This window comes from Phyllostomus discolor, chromosome 11, assembly GCF_004126475.2.
Source record: "Phyllostomus discolor isolate MPI-MPIP mPhyDis1 chromosome 11, mPhyDis1.pri.v3, whole genome shotgun sequence".
Taxonomy (NCBI): domain Eukaryota; kingdom Metazoa; phylum Chordata; class Mammalia; order Chiroptera; family Phyllostomidae; genus Phyllostomus; species Phyllostomus discolor.
In genome coordinates, this window is record NC_040913.2 from 44,152,812 (window position 1) to 44,170,754 (window position 17,943).

At 38.2% G+C, this 17,943-nt stretch overlaps 1 protein-coding gene across 3 annotated transcripts in view; it reads left to right on the plus strand.

The window, feature by feature from the left end:
• Positions 1-320: 320 nt before the first annotated feature.
• DNAJC15 (DnaJ heat shock protein family (Hsp40) member C15) overlaps positions 321-17,943 on the plus strand; it is an 83,989-nt gene continuing 66,366 nt past the window's right edge. Inside the window, exon 1 of one of the 3 annotated variants that reach the window (XM_036011330.1) lies at positions 321-465. In XM_036011330.1, the coding sequence (XP_035867223.1) occupies positions 361-465 (105 nt within the window). In that variant the 5' untranslated portion in view covers positions 321-360. The remainder of the gene's footprint in view (positions 466-17,943) is intronic. The other 2 variants (XM_036011332.1, XM_028526561.2) reach the window with 2 other exon arrangements.

Below are 17,943 nucleotides of genomic sequence, written 5' to 3' on the forward strand. Positions count from 1 at the left end.
TGGTCAGCATCCAGTAGTCTTAGGAACAAGGTCCTGGCTCTATTGATTACAGAGACAGAGTTCCAATCTAACTAAAGATAACATCTTGGCCTCACTGTATTTTAGCTCTACACCCAGGAAGCAGAATGATCACACCAAACAAATCCTTGAGACAAACAAAACACCCTACTCAGCTCCGAGTGTGACTCTAGGCTTTAATCGAACAGGCTGGCTCCAGCCTAGGTGAGATCTTCCAGTGACCCGCCCTCCACTAGCGCAGGTGCAACCTCCACTAAACCCTCGAAGCAACCCGCCTAGTTTGTCCCTGCGGCCCTCCCGTAGGCGGCACCGAGGCTCAGCGCGTCTCTCAGCCACGTTGTTATGGCTGCGGGTGGTGGCGGCAGCTCAGCCTGCGAGGGCCTGCGGTACGCAGAGTACTCGCCGCCCTCGCGCAAACGGCCGGACTCGGAGATCGACAATGGAGTGGTGAGTCCTGCCGCGCTCCCACCTCTCTCCAGCTCTTAGCCGCCGGGAGTCCTTCCTAATCCTGCCTCACCTCTGTATACCTCCTTTTCCCTGAAACCCTGGTTGCGGATTTCATTCTTCATCGTCGTCGTCCTCGATCCACGGTTAATTCCTTCAGCCCCAACGCTGCGCTGTGCCTGGAGCTACAACGAGGCGTGTTTAGAGAATTTCTGTCCCCTCAAGGAGCTTGCAGTCTTGTCGGGGACACGGACCAGAACAGCCCTTTGGAGACCGAGTGTCCTAAGTGCTGTAGGATGGATTCTCTTTATTACCTAGGAGATCCCAGTCCAGTTTTGGAAAGAAAACAGTGTATTTTATTCATTATAGCCACCATAATATTTCAATCGTGGTAAGCCACGTGAAAGAGTTGGGATAGTCTCAGGGCAGTGGTGCTATTTTGATGAGTTTTAAGTAAACGAGTGATAGTAGGGCCATGGCAAGATTCTCTCTGGCTACTTGTAGGAAGAATGAATTAGATGGGGGAAGTCCAGAAACGTTTTATCTCTTTTCTACACCACGTTCCCTGCTACTCCAGCTGACAGTGATGTATCTTGTCTACTTAGTGTCCAGTAGAGTCTTAAAATTTTGAGGGATGCAGACAGTTCTTTGATTACAGGGTTGTCTGTCTCACTTATTAGGACTTCTAGGATCCATAGTCCTCCATTTACCAATTATCTTTTCTCTTACCCAAATTATTGTGACAACCAAAAGGAATACAGATTTTCGAAGTGTCCCTAAAGGCCTGTTCTGCCCTTGTTGGGAACCATTGGTCCAAGTAATGACCAATGAAGAGGTAGAAAATAAGAGAGTTGACAATAACTTTGGGGAACTTGGAAGTACTAAAAGTGATGGGAAACTGACAAATGGTGTTAAGAAAGAATAAATGACCTAGGTGTGGGTCATATTTAGTAATCTTTTTGAAAATAATAGAAAATAAAATGTTTCTCAAGGAGTAGAAGAAAAAATGTGTCTGCTAGTTGTTAGATGACTTCCTCTCCAACAAGTGGTAGTAGAGTTAAATAACTCTCTCTCTTAAATAAGCTCTTTGGGAACTAAGATTGTTTATTAGCATGTTTAAGAGATTAAAAAGAAAAATGTAGGTAAAAATATCTGTGTAGTACCTTGAGTGAAATAGTAACACAGAATTAATTGTTTAATAATTAGAGGTCATAGTAAAACTTTGCTTTAGCAAAGCTGGGTCTCATTGAAAAGTAGGAAAGAAACTTTAAAGTTAAAAAGAGAAGAATATCATCAAATTTTAAAGCAGTTTGAACAAAACTCAGTTTGTGTGAGGGGTAGCCTTTTAGTTTCCAGTATTTTCTTGATAGTGTAACTCCCTAGTGTCATTAGGATAGTGTAGCAATTTTCAACTGATTTGCTGCAAGAATTTTTAAAACATGTGATACCTGACTGTTTAGTCAGGAACACTGACCTCATTTCCATTATACAACAACAGCTGTCTGTTGTGAATGAATCAAAATTATACCTCTTGTTTTTGTCAGATTGGCAAAAAATATATTTTTTGATGTGCCACAGAATTTTAGCAGTTAGTTTATATGTGTTGTGAGGTGAAAAACATTGAAAATCGCTGGGATAGTGTAACATAAGAAAATTAGCCACCAATATGTTTCAATATGAACAAACCTTATGTATGAAAGCTAAAACCTGTCAAACATATAAATTATCAAGTATTCATTATCAGAAAAAAAGAGACCAATTCTACAATTTTTCAATTCTAGTTTGATATAAAACATGTTTTACCATATTACCCGGAAGCTTCCATTTGAAGAAATCACATGGATTATGTATTATATATCCATATTTTTAACTTTGATTTTTTTCCTTGCTAGTCTTTATATCATAAGAAGAGGTTAAAACAGAAGACAGGAACTTTGTTTGCTCTCTGATTTCCAGCATTTATAATGGTGCTTGATATGTGATCAACATTCCAAAAAGAAATTGTTGAATGAATAAATATTATTCTGGAATGGGAATGAATGAGAAGAGCTATTCTTTCAGTGAGTAGAGTGAATAAATTCAAAATATAAAATTCAGCTTATCTAAAATGTAACTCATTATATCTTCTTGCCAAACATGCTGATTCACTTCTTATTTCCCTTATCTTGAATAATTCCATACTCAACTCCACCTCTCCTATACCTCCAGCATCCAGTTCTTCAGCCACTTACCCTGCTCTCTGTGATTTCCTTCTCCCTCCCTTCCCACTGCTGTTCTGTTAGTATATCACCTCTCCTCTGGCTTACAGTAGTAGCCTTTAAAAACTAGTCTCTTTGCTTCTGATGTTTTACCTTTTTCAATCACCATACTGCTGTCAGTTATTTTTCTATAATCCTGACCTAATAATGGTATCATTGCTTTTTATAAATTTACCATAGTTCAAACTTTCCTCGAGGCAGTATCCTGGAACCTTCATGAACTGACCCACAAATCACTTACCAGCACCATCTTCCATCCTCTATACTGTACTGCATTCTGTGTTGTGACTTAGTTTTCTCCTCTGTTTAAAACTTTGCCTGGCAAACTCCTGTTTATTTTTTTTTATATTTTTTTAGAGAGGGAAGGGAGGGAGGGAGAGGGAGGGAGAGGGAGAGGGAGAAGAGGGAGAGGGAGAGGGAGAGGGAGAGGGAGAGAAACATTAATGTGCGATTGCTGGGGGTTATGGCCTGCAACCCAGGAATGTACCCTGGCTGGGAATCGAACCTGGGACACTTTGGTTCCCAGCCCGTGCTCAATCCACTGAGCTATGCCAGCCAGGCTGTTTATTTTTTTTAAGGGTCAGCTTACTGATGTGAAGCTTTCCCTGACTGCACTTCCCTCTCCGTAGTAGAATTAAGTTGTTTTATCCTATGTATTTCCTTGGAAAGTCATACAATTTTTTACTGTAGTATTTCTTGTATAAAAATATATTTACCTAAGAACCTAGGTTGTGAAATCTTTAAGGTAAGACCTTTTATTGCTGTGATTGACATTATAATTGGCACATAGTATTCACTTATTTATTATATAAACAGCTATTAACTTTTATTACTATTGAGTAACTTAATGAAAAAATATGGATTTTTGGTTCTAACATACTGATGCACTTACTATTTTTCTGTAGGGTTTCTCCTTTATGTTAGCTTCTAAGGGAGAACAGTAAACTCTGGGTCTGTCTTGCTCACTGCTCTCTGTCTAGAACTTAACATGGTCTAGCATACACCAAGGCCTGGTGTATGCTAAATAATGTTTGTATATTTATATGGCAAATGTTCTAAGTGTTATAAATAAATGTTTGTTGAGTGAGAGAATAGTCTCCATCTTTCCTCTCTATTACAATCACCACTTCGCTTTTCGAGGCAGAGGAATAATTCTTTTCCTTGTTAATTTCCCTCCGGTATAACTGTTGTCTATCTTGAACTTACGTGTTGCAGTCTCAAGATAGAAGTTTTAGCATTTTATAACACTTTGAGGCAATTTATATTTATCTAGAAAGTTATTTACTGCTTATGCTGTTTTGGAAGAATAAAATGCCTTAGGGAATTTGTAAACAATTTTGATGTCTTTTTTTTCCCCCCTCAGCAGTATCAGCTTTGGTGGAGTAGATTTTTATACTAGTTTTCAGAAATTCTTTGATTCATGGTATTGGAACATTTAAAGTAATTTTTCCATTTTTTTCCAGGTGGATATTTGAAACTAGGGGGCAGTTAACAGATATCTGACTTGGCCTACTTGTTGATTTGCTGGCATTGTTTAAATAGTGCTTGTTTTCCTGCTTGAGATATGTATTTTTAACTAAAATTAGTTTTTTTTAATTTATTGATTTTTGGAGAGAAGAGAGAGAGAGAAACATTGATGTGGTGTTCTGCTTTTATGTACATTCATTGGTTGAATCTTATATGTGCTCTGACTGGCGGTTGAACCTGCAACCTTGGTTTATCAGGATGACACTCTAACCAACTGAGCTACCCGGCCAGGGCAAATCAGATTTTTTTTTTAATTGTTGTTCAAGTACAGTTGCCTTCATTTTCCCACTCACCCCAGCCATCCACACCTCCCTCCCCTGATCCCACCCATTATCCCATTTGTCTGTGTGTCCTTTATAGTTCCTGAAAACCCTTCTCCCCTTTCCCCCCATTATCCCCTCCCACCTCTCCTCTGGTTACTGTCAGATTGTTCTTAATTTCAGTGTCTCTGGTTCTGTTTTGCTTGCTTGTTTATTTGTTTTATTGATTAGGTTCCACTTAAAGGTGAGATCATATGGTATTTGTCTTTCATTGCCTTATTTCACTTAGCATAATGTTCTCTAGTTCCATCCATGCTGTCACGAAGGGTAAGAGCTCCTTCTTTCTTTCTGTTGGATAGTATTCCATTGTGTAAATGTACCTTAGTTTTTTGATCCACTCATTTGCTGATGGGCACTTAGGTTGCTTCCAGCACTTGTCTATTGTAAATTGTGCTGCTATGAACATTGGGGTGCATAGGTTCTTTTGGATAGTGTTTCAGGGTTCTTAGGATATAATCCCAGCAGTGGAATTGGCAGGTCAAAAAGCAGTTCCATTTTTAGTTTTCTGAGGAAATTCTATACTGTTTTCCCACAGTGGCTGCACCAGTCTGCATTCCCACCAACAGTGCGCTAGGGTTCCCTTTTCTCCATATCCTCTCCAACACTGGTTGTTTGTTGATTTGTTTATGATATGGCCATTCTCACTGATGTAAAGTGGTATCTCACTGTGGTTTTGATTTGCGTCTCTGTGGCTAGTGATGCTCAGCATCTTTTCATATGTCTCTGGGCCCTCTGTGTGTCCTCTTTGGAGAAGCATCTGTTCAGGTCTTTTGCCCATTTTTTAATTCCATGTGTATAATATCTTATGGGAAACTTCATTCTGGGTCATGACTCTGCATCTTAATAATCCCATTTTTATCTTTTTACCCAGCTCTTCACCCTGTATAGCTAATGAGGTATGAAAGTAAAAGATTTCCTTGTCTTGGAGTCAGTGATTTTGGCTTTCAGTCCACCAGGGAAAGTGAAATTACTCCTGCAGCTTCAGTAACCCTGTCTTTTGGTTGATTAGTTTTGTCTTTATTTTTATTTTTTTTTTAATATCTGGTGTTAGGGACTGCTAATGGAAGGTGCCAGGGGAATGTGAAAGGAAGGAGGGACTTATCAGTCTTCTATAGGCATACTTCAGAGATATTGTGGGTTCAGGTCTAGACCACTGTAGTAAAGTGAGTATCACAATAAAGCGAGTCATAATCTTTTTGCTGGTGGAGGGTCTTGCCTTCAATTTGTAAAAAACATAACACCTGTGAAGTGCAATAAAGAGAACCACAATAAAATAAAGTATGCCGCCTGTATTCATACTTTTAAGTTTGTTTTTTTTTCTGTAAGATGGCTCTAGTAGTGCTTAGTTGTCTTTAACTTCATTTGAAATGATTTTGTTAGATTGTTTTGTGACAACTGTCACAGCAACATGCATTAAGAAAAACTTACCAAAATTGGTGAGTTTTTGTGTAGCCATTTTAATGCTGAAGATGGAAGAAAATATGTAACGTTTTTGGCATATTATGCTTTATTATTTCAAGAAAGGTAAAAATGCAACTGAAACACAAAAAGACGTGTGCAGTATATGGAGAAGGTACTGAGACTGATCAAATATGTCAAGTGGATTGGCAAAGGTTCACGCTGGAGATTTCTCACTGGAAAAAGCTCCACAGTTGGGGTAGACCAGCTGAAGTTATAATGATTAAATCGAGACCATTAATTGAGAACAATCAATGACATTTTACATTTTTACCAATAACTTTATTGATTTGGATATTTTGAGTATGTTGGTGATCCTCCCACGTGGTATAATATAGGTTGTTCTCAGTTAATGTCTTGATTTTATCATTATCACCTTCAACTAGTCTTCCCCAATTATGGAGCATTATCCAATAAGAAATCTCCTGTGTGCAAACCACTTTTGACATGTTCGATCAGTCTCAGTACCTTCTCCATACACTGCACACATCTCTTTTTGCATTTTGGTTGCGTTTTCACATTTCTTGAAATAATAAAGCTTAATATGCAGAAAATGTTACTGAAAAGGTCCATGCATAATTTTCTTCCATATTCAATATTAAAATAGCTACACAAAAACACACCAATTTTGATTTTTTTAAATGCATGTTGCTGTGACAGCTGTCACAATACAGTCTAACAAAATCATTTCAAATGAAGTTAAAGACAGTTAAGCATTAATAGAGCCATCTTACAGAAAGAAGCAAGTGAACTATTTGGCCAACCCAATACATAGAACTTAAAACATTTCCAAATATATTATATGATTTTGTAAAGTATTTTAAGTAGAAGTTTTAATAAGTGCCATGAATTGATACTTAATTTGTATATTCTCTTTAATTGATTTGTGGTAACCCATTTCAGCCTTTCTTTCCATTCTAGAAAACTTGTGATGGTTTTCTAGACATAGGGGTGTCTAACCTTTCAGTGTCTGGGCCACACTAGGAGAAGAAAAACTGTCTTGAGCCACATATTAAATACACTCACACTAATGAGAACTGATGAGCAAAAAAAAAGGTCCATGCATAATTTTCTTGATATCTGCCACCACAGATGAGGGAAAAAGTCCTCACATAATAATCCTAATTATTCAGAAGGCCTTTCGATAATCTTTTAAAATCATTGAGCAGGTCCCACATTTGTGATCACTAATGTAGGAAATGTACATATCTAAGTAATAAAACTAATGTTTTAAGTAAATTTACAGTTTGTGTTGGGCTGCATTCATAATCATCCTGGGCCTTGAGTTGGGACATCTCTGGTCTGTAATTTAGAAACAGTTGGAATATCATGCAGTTTAGAATTGTTGACTCATTCATTTTCATTTTTAAGTGTCAACAGATTTATTTCTAACACTAAATTTATTGTCTGTTTTATCAATGTGATGAGATTTTTTTCCTGAGGTTTTTGTAGAAAAGGATCTTTTACATCAAAGCTGTCAAACTCATTTTCACCAGGTGCCACATCAGCCTTGAGGTTGCCTTCAAAGGGCCGAATGTAATTTTAGGACTGTATAAATGTAATTACTTCTTAACTAGGGGCAAGGAGCTTGGCATTGCCTCTGGGTAGAAACAAGGTACCAGGCCAGATAAAACAAGGTGGAGGGCCAGATTCCACCCACAGGCCTGGTGTTTGCCACCTGTGATTTAGGTCCTTATAGTAAAAATTCACTTGTGGACACATGTATTTTTGCCTTTATTTGGCCTAAAACAGTTTCCCAATCTTTTCAAATATAAGGTCTGAAAATTTTCATAACTGTCTCCTGCTCCATAATGTTAGTAGTGTTTTCAATTTTTATTCATTGATTGTATAGAAATCAGATAAAAATTAATGATACATGTGAATGTACCGAGTCCATTAAGGAGGAAGTGAACCAGCACTGACTGTATGTCTACTACATTCCAGACACTATGATTATATTTTTCTATTTCTCATAATGGTTTTGTGAAGTTCGTTGTTACTTTTCACTATTTCACATATAAGAAAACTGAGGTTCCAAAAAGTTAATTAACTGTCTCAAGGATATATACCTAGTAAGTGGCAGGTCTAGAATATGAAACCAATTTTGACTCCCAAAGTTCTTAACTTTTTAACTGCACCATATTGCTGCTCCATCATTTACATAGATATCAGAAATTGATGAACTTCAACTTAAAGGAATGATTTATAGTCTTTTTGTGGTAATTTTCAGAGTCTTTAAATGCCTCGAGATAAGTTCTAAAATTTTTAAATTTCAAAGCAGAGTTCATTTTATTTTACCTTAACTGAAAAAAGGGGGAAAGAATGGAATGAGATTTAAGCTGTAAGAATTACCATTTTAAGAAATTGCTGCCTTAATAAAAGTAAATAAAATAGTCTTTTGTAGGAGAATAAAAGTAGCTTTCAGAAAATAGGATGATTTCCCAAGCAAGAAGAATTAGCAAAGCTACAGGGTGTTGCAGGTAAGTGTAGATCAGGTGAAGGCCAAGAGAGTTTAAGGGGTACTTGCCAGGGATTTCAGAGTCAGTGTGGTAAGTCTGTGGAAATGCATGATAGTGGGGCTCGCTAGAGACACAGCCAGATCATTTTTATGCTCAGGATGCAAAGTTAAAAAGGGGGATAGCAAAGATAAATGCATTTGTTTTTATTGAAGAGTGCTAGGAAGAATTTATATTTATTCTTTTTTAAATATATTTTATTGATTATGCTATTACAGTTGTCCCATTACCCCCCCCTTCATTCCCCTCCACCCTGCACACCCTCTCCCACTTACATTCCCCCCTTTTAGTTCATGTCCATGTGTCATAAGTTCTTTAGCTTCTACATTTCCCATACTATTCTTGCCCTCCCCCTGTCTATTTTCTATCTACCATCTATGCTACTTATTCTCTGCACCTTTTCCCCTTCTCTCCTCCTCCCACTTCCCTGTTGCTAACCCTCCATGTGATCTCCATTTCTGTGGTTCTGTTCCTGTTGTAGTGGTTTGCTTAGTTTGTTTTTGTTTTTGTTTTAGGTGTGGTTGTTAATAATTGTGAGTTTACTGGCATTTTACTATACAAGTTTTTTTTAATCTTCTTTTTCTTAGATAAGCCCCTTTAATATTTCATAAAATAAGGGCTTGGTGATGATGAACTCCTTTCACTTGACCTTATCTGATAAGCACTTTATCTGCCCTTCCATTCTAAATGAAAGCTTTGCTGGATAGAACAATCTGGGATGTAGGTCCTTGCCTTTCATAACTTGGAATACTTCTTTCCAGCCCCTTCTTGCCTGCAAGGTCTCTTTTGAGAAATCAGCTGACAGTCTGATGGGAACTCCTTTGTAGGTTACTTATCTCTTGCTGCTTCTAGGATTCTCTCCTTCATTTTTACCTTGGCTAATGTAATTATGATGTGCCTTGGTGTGTCCCTTCTTGGATCCAACTTCTTTGGGACTCTGAGCTTTCTGGACTTCCTGGAAGTCTATTTTCTTTGCCAGAATGGGAAAGTTCTCCTTTATTATTTGTTCAAATAAGTTTTCCACTTGTTGCTCTTCCTCTTCTCTTTCTGGTACTGTTACAGAACAACAGGGGCCAAGGGGGGGCCTGGGACGATATACTATTACTGAAAGGAACCCCCCAGGTCTGTTATGCCTGCCGCCAGAGGAAAGACGTCTCTCAATGCCAGAGATTCGTGAAAAGGAAAGGAAATGCTTATTTAATACTATACAGACTTAAAGTAGTGACCTAATGTTTTCACCAAAATCCCAAAGTTCCTTAAAACACCCACAAACACACACAGTCCTTCCTTCCCCCTTTGCCCAGTCTGGGGTACCGTATCTCAGGAAAAGAAATGGAAGTCCATGGCTCAGGCTCAGGCAGCCCCCGGTTCTTCCCAGTAATCCTCCTTGGCTGGCAGGCCTCCCTGGGTTCCTGGCACCATCAGCTGTGTTGCCAGGATCTCTGCTAAAGCTGGGTGGTAGTTCCCCCTACTAAAGCTGTGGGGGTCCCCAGTCTGGCAAAGCCTCGAGGTTCTCTCTCCGCTTCCTCAGCCGTGTGGTCCTCTCTACACAATGGCCATTGAGAGTCTCCACTCAGCCATAACCATGTGGTTCTCCTCCTAGGGCTCAGGGAGTCCCCATTCTAGCAAAGCCTGTGGTTCTCTCTCCCAGGGCCACGGGAGTCTCCACTCAGCCAAAACCGCATGGTTCTCCCTCCTCAATGGTTGCAAGGAAGCGGGGGCTGCCACTCTGCCAAAGCTGAGTGGCAGTTCTCTGCTAAAGCTGCATGGTGATTCTCCCTCCTCAGTGGCTGCCGCGGCTCAGTTTAAATCTCTGCGCCAGTCTTCCTCTGCAGCCCCATTTCCGACTCCTCCCACTGTCAGTTATACTTGCTAGCCCTCTCATATTCTTCCAGCTTTACTGGGCTGCCATCGTGAGTCTGGGCAGGTGTGGCCCCATGTCATGGAGCCAGTCTTCTCCAAGCTCTTACGCAGGCACTATAACTCGGGGGATCTGCCCCCCAGTTACATCTTGGTGGGGAAGTTACTTCCATTCCCCTGGCTCAGAGCATGGCCACAGCTATTTAACATATTTATGTAACCAGTTAAAGGTTACAGATATGTTAAATGACCACACCAAAGGTTAGCTGCAAAGCTGTTGCTGTGCAAACAGCTCTCAGTGGCCCTGCTCCATTTGTCCCTTCCCCTAACCCACACCTATGGGGGTTGGTGAGGACATCCTAATATTTCCTGAACACCTTGAGTTCTGGACCCCATTCCAAATCCCTATTTGGGGCCCCGCTCTTGGCTGTACCCTGTTACAGTACCCCCATAATTCGATGTTGGAACATTTAAAGATGTCCTGGGAGTTCCTAAGCTTCTCCTCATTTTTTTGAATTCTTATTTCTTCATTCTTTGCTGATTGTATGTTTTTTTCTTCCTTCTGGTCCACTCCATTGATGTGAGACCCAGCTTTCATTCCATCACTATTGGTTACCTGTGCATTTTTCTTCATTTCACTTATTGTAGCCTTCATTTTTTCATCTAATTTGTGACCAAAATCAGCCAATTCTGTGAGCATCCTGATCACCAGTGCTTTGAGCTGTGCATCTGATATCGCTTAAAAGTACTGATAGTGGGGCTTTCAATTCTGTTTGAGCCATCTTTTTTTTTTTCCTTTGGTCTGGTCGCGCCTGTTACATGTGAGGGGCAGAGCCTTAGGTGTTCACCAGGGTGGGACACCCCAGTTGCTGTGTTGTTATGCTGTATGTGGGGGCGGGGTCTGAGAGGGAACAATGGTGCTTGCTCCACTCTCCATCAGACCTCAGTCCCTTCTGCTGCTCCCCCCCCCCCCCCCCCCCGGAGCAAACTGGTCCCCTCTGGTGCCAATTCCCATGTGGGTGGGCTTGTGCACCCCGTGGGACTTTCCAGTGACCTCTCCTGTGAGGCTAGGGGTCTCTCCCTGCACCTCAACCCCTCCCCCACAGGTGTTTTCAGTCAGTGCCCCAAGGCTCTATTTCCTGGTGCTGGGACTCTGGGACTGCCTGGTTAGCCAGCCACCTTGCGTGCAGTGCCTTGCTTCACAATCACCGCCTCACTGGGTCTGCTGGTTGCCAATCCTCAGCCGGGATCTGGCAGCTGCCGCTTGCACGCTCAGGGTCCGCCTGCTGCAGTCTTGTGCACCCCAGTTGTCTTATGTGCCCAGTCCCAATGTTCTCTGCTCTCTGCGCTGTGATGCGCCCCCGGCTGCCCAACTCCACCCCTCCTATCTGTCTGGATGAACGTGTCCATTTTAACTTCTTGGTTGTCCGACTTCCATACAGTTCAATTTTCTGTTAGTTCTGGTTGTTACTCTGTTTTTAAATTGTTGTTGTCCCTATCTTGGTTGTGTGAGGAGGCACAGTGTGTCTGCCTGTGCTCAATCCACTGAGCTACGCCAGCCAGGGCTTTTTTTTTTTTTAAAGGGAAGTCCTCTGTATTTATTTTCAGTAAAGTTTTGTTGATTGATTTTAGAGAGTGAGGAAGGGAGGGAGGGAGGCAGGGGGAGAGAGAGAAACATCCATTTGTTGTTCCACTTATGCATTTATTCGTTGATTCTTGTATGTGCCCTGACTGGGGGTTGAACCTGACGACTTGGTGTATCCAGATGATGCTTTAACCAGCTGTTCTATCAGGTCAGGGAAGAATTTGTTTTTAAAGTTTATTTTAAAGTACACAGGTCAGAACTTCTTCTGACTTACAAATTAAAAGTCATTAACTGTTGACCAGGTAGGATCTTCACAAGATTTTTCTAATAACTTCTATTTTTCTCCTGTTTTTAAAAGAAACAATTGTATGATAATATCATATCCTAATTGTAATAGCTACAATTTATTGAATGTTTATCACATGTAAAATACTAGGTGATATGGTTGGATGTCCTAACTTATAAAAATTCACACCAACCTAAGGAAGTAGGTATACTTATTACCCTCATTTTACAGGTAAGGAACCACTAGTCTAGAAGTTAAGTAACTTGGCCAAGGTCATGGAGCTGACAAGTAGGGAGTCAAATTTCAAGCCATATTTCTTTGATATGTAATACAAAGACATTGTTCTAATGATAAAAGGTAGGTACTAAGACTGTAATTATTGTTAACATTTTGGTGTATATCACTTTTTTTCTGTATTTATATGCTGTACATTTTTGTTATATAATCTGTTCTTATTCTCTATTTAACATATTGTCTGTAAACATTCCCCAATATATTAGTTAATTGTCTGTGTATATTTCATTTAGGGCCCAAATTATTTACTTATTTTCCTACTTTTGGGTATTCAGATTATTTCCTGTTTTTATATTATATGTAATGCAGTGATGATATCCTCATGTATAAGTTTATGCTCCTCTCATTAATTTCTTAGGATAATATGTTGAAATTGTAGTTACATTGGCACGTTGCTAAATAAATGCAAAGTAGTACTTAAAAGATTATTCTTAAGAAATCATAATGTATAACAAGGACTTAAGTTTGGAGAATTTCTTAAGTATATTAGAGAGTGGAGAAGTACTAATTTGTCATAAGCCTAAGACTTTTGTTTCTTATGGTGTTTGACTTTGGGTTGATTTGCATTGTTTTTGTTTTATTCTCCTTCTCACTCTTTAGTGTTGCTGTAGAAATTAATGCTTGCCTGTGGTTCATAAAATAAATGAAGTGACTTTGAAGTGGAGAAAATACAAGTTATTTAGTGTTGTCTTTCCTTTTTACTTAATTTAATGTTTTAATGGGAATTGGTGTTTTGAGAGAAGTTCAGGTGTATTTGTTTTGCCAAAAGAGTAATAATGGTAAGGGCCAGGTAGATTAATATGAATTGGTCCAGTTTAGATATGAAGATCTGTGAAAGTCATGTTAGCTTGTCTTGAAAATTGCATGGAAGGATAATGGTAAATATTTTTTTTCTAAAGTCATTTTACCATTTCTGATACTTTTTCTTGAGTATTTATTCCCTTCCCCTCCTTTTGATCTCCATGTGTAATACTTCTCCCAAATTTTGCTGATTTGCTGGCAGTCTTTCTTATTTCATTTCTTTTCTCTCTTCCACTTGTTGTTTAAATTCATAGAGCTTTCTTTGTAGAAATTGAACCAAATAATAAGGCAGCATAAAACACTGAGTTCAGCAGAAAGCGATTTGCTTGTGATTAACCCCTGAGAATTGAGTCACTGTTAGATAAAGAATGTTTTTTGAAACAACCTGCTCATTCTTCTTTTATGCTAGTACATGAGACCTTTTTTTTAAAAAATAATGCTGTGCTTGGACTTTTATTTATCATCTCATAATGGCATGTTTTTAGAAAAAGAAGTCCAAAAGAGAGCTTATGACATCCCTTCTGCCCCCACCCCCTTCCTCTTGTAGTCTTTCCTTTCAGCAAAAGGCAGCTCCATTAAGGCAGTAACCGTGGCATCCTTTTTCTCCCCCTGGCTTTACTGAAGTATAGTTGACAAATTCTGTGTATTTGAGGTGTACAATGTGATTTGACATATACATTGTGAAGTATTTACCACAGTCACACTAATTAACAAGTCCATCACCTCACAGTTACTGTGTGTGTGTTTGCATGTGGTAAAATCACTTAAGATCTAGTTTCTTAGCAAATTTCAAATACAAAACTTATTTTCTCATAACAAAAAGTTTGACCAGCATTGCCCCACTTTCCCTACCCCCAGCCCCAGCAACCACCATTCTACTCTCTGCTTCTATGAGTTTCACTATGCTCTACATTTTATCCATTCATCTGTTAATGAACACCAATTTTTCTTTTTCTCTCGTACCTCGTATCTAGTCTCTCAACAAATCTTGGCTTTATCTTGAATATATCCCAAATCTGATCACTTTCCTCTCTCTCCATCACTAATCAATCCTTCTGGTCCAAACTGTTGTAACATTATCTTTCTTAGATTATTTTAATAGATTTCTAACTCCCCTCCATTCCTTTTCCTTTGACATGTGTATTCTCAACATGACAACTAGGGACCATTTTAGAATTCTAAATAAGATCATCTAAAGCCTGTGCTCAAAACAGTAATGTCTCATTTCACTCAGAAGAAAAAAAAACAACTGAAGTCTTCATATTGATCCCTAAGGCCGGACATGGTCTGCTGCCTGTGTTACTCTTCTGACCTGATTTCCTGTTCTTTTTTACCCCTTCTCACATTCTGCTCTATGCACACTAGCCTCCTGGCTGTGCCTAAGCCCACCGGCCTTCCTTCACTTGCTTAATTTTTCTCCATAGTCCACTCTCTATTGTATACTTCCTCACGTATATTGTTTGTTTTCTGTCTCGTGTTAAAATGTAGCCTCACAAGGATAGGGATTTGGTGTGATGTATCCCCAGGGTTTAGAATTGTGATTGGCACATGGATATTCGCTGAGTGTTGATTGAAATCAGTCAACCAATCAGATAGGAGATAGCCTCCAAATGGCTGCTCAATAAATTACCTAACTCTTTTTATTGGAAGCTGCTTTATTTTTCTTTGATTGTTTAGCAAATCAACCATTCCTTTATGCTTTTGTACAGTGGATTATATTTGTTTCATTTTTATAATAAAATTTACCTGACACAAGGCCTTTAATATCATTTTCTTTGTCTTCCATAAGACTTTTGGGTATATTTACCTGGTCCAGGATATTTTGAGGCATGATTACATGTTAGTCTCTTAATTTTTACTATCACTGTCCTTTATAATTTTTCCACTTCAAAACATCATTCCAGTAACTGGCAGACACCAATACAGTACACAGAGGCATCTGGATGGTAGGGAAGATTTTTAAAACTGTTTTTATTCCATCATACAAACTTTCTGAAAACACACTCTGTGGCAGGTACTTTGCTAGATTTTGGAAATCCAGAGAAATAAACACAGTCCCTATGTCTAGAAAGTCACATTTTAGAATGGATTTGAAATAGGTAAAACATTATTAAATAACATGCTGTATATTATAATAGGTCTGCTAAGTACTATGGGGCAGTGAAGAGTTTTACCTAGGTGAGGAAGTGGTCAGGGAAAGCTTTACCGAGAGATGACCTTGAAACTGTTTCTTGATAAGTAAGTGGGAATTTTCTAGGAGGACCTAGCAGAGCAAACAGACTTGGTGGTCTTAGAAGAGGATTCTCTGTGGTAACTCTCCCACCATTTTAGAACCAACCAATGGATGCTATTGAGAATTTACCCTTTGATGATTGCTATAGTGCTGTTATGCATATGCCTGGAAATATTTAAATCTGAATTATTCATGCATTGTGTATGGTCAAAGGGAATGCAGTGGAAACTATATTTTTGGCAGTTAATAACTAATATAAAGTCATGTATTTTTAAAAACTTAAATCATTGATCAATATTAAATTTGTTATGCATATATACATATATATATCATTGTTTCCATAGTGACCATGATGAGATTATTAAAAACTGAATTTACAGATTTGGTATAAATTCATTGTTTCTATTTTTCTTATTATAGACCACTGTTCATTCCCAAACCCTAATTTGAACCAATTATTAAAGAATTGGTTGGTGGAATTTTTAACTGATTTGTAACATTTATTTTTTGGGGTATATATGTACACATATTTCCATAAAGATCAGATTGTTCTAAGTATGTGCTAGTCTAACTTTGCGTGTGTGTGAGTATCAACTTATTTAGATCTTCTGCAGGCCTACAAAATGTTAGCTATTTTTCTAACACATATACATCTGAATTCAGAGGAAATCTTTCAAAAATAAAACTTGCCCAAGGCAGTCTCATAAACATTTTTTAAAAGGGAGAAAGAAAAGAACAGCCCCTGGTGTGCATCCATGCTTACCATTCCCTGTGTCCTGTGTGTGTGTGGCACCTGCGGCAGTCGTAGCTTACACCAGTGTGCCAGGTGTTCACATATCTTGCTGCTTAAGTCACACTGCCTGATTTTATTTTTGGCACACTTTCTAATTTTTCTAGTCAAAGAAATCACAGCATTTGTCTACTTTATGTCAATTCACAGATGTACCATGATGTTAGTCTAGTTGCTTGAGCAATTTTAGACCTTTAACCTGGTTATTGCCTAGTTAGTAGAAAATGACCACACTTGGGGTATTAACACTATGCCTGAGTCACCATTTTGCTTTTAAACTGCCTTTCCAATGTCATTTTTGTCATTCTGTTACAATTGAATTTTAAAACATCATTGTTTAAAAAACATTCAAAGTAAAAATTGAAGCACATCTTTGTGCTTGCCAAGTCAAATACTGTGTTGCATTATAAAAGAAAAAAACCAGCTGAAGATACAATACTGAAGTTTAAATAAATGTGAAATAGCATGATGATATAGCACATGTGAATTTTTTTTCAACAGAAGTAAAATAGAGAAGATGTTGATGGAATTCTCTATTAACACAGCAATGACAAATGAGCTATAGGCTATTTAAAAGCCCCACTGTGTTTTTAGATGTTATACTTTTTAAAATTCAAAATTCAAGTAAAGTTTAGGTCAAGAGTTCTGTGTGGACTACTTACTCAGGTTTCAGATTAACTGTTCTGTACTGCTTATTTTCTGCATTTGCAATTGGTTTGTTTTCTCTGTTTGGGTCATTCACATACATGGTGGGTTGGGGGAACTTGTTTTAGAACTCTCGAAATTTGTATCTGAAAAAATAGAAACACAAGCCAATGACTTTTTAGTTAATGAAAAAAAGATAGTATTACATATTTTTTTTTTCTTTTTGGGTAACATCATATCCCTGTTCTAGACTAGTTAGGGTTAAAGTCTTAAGTTAATTGCTCATGTCTAAGAGCTTTAGTATTTTTATAGAAACCCTTATGAGGACCATTACTCTTATTTCAGAGTACAAAATCTGGTTGTGTAGAACATATTTTTTTTTTAATTTCAATTTGGGCTCAGTTTCCAATAATATATTTTTGTTATCAATTGTTCATGCTAAAAAATATAAACTTTTAATGTCAAGTTAATTAAAAATACAATTGAAGAAAGAGATTAGGTACACTATCATTTCAATAAGGAATTTTAATTGCAATAAAGAATTGAGTTTTTGATTACCTGTGCTATATTTTGTCTTCTCATGTGAATACATAAGATTTTGATTGCATAGTTTTTAGTCATTTATTGAACATCCTTTTTTGCTCTAGTGATCCATCTAATTTGAGTTTCTTTTTGTTGTTTTTAAAGGTGGCAAGGCCTTCTGTGTTTATTTTTCTATAAAGTTAGTCTTTAGAAGTAGAGGTTAGTTCTGGAATCAACATTATTTTTCTTGAATTTTTGAATGAATGGGAAACTAATATATGTGGCAGGTCTTGCTCTAAGAGCTCAAAGGTGAATGAGATACCCTCCTAGACTTCAGTGAGCTCACTCGCTTGCTTATTTGTTTATTTCGATGTTTTTTATGTTGG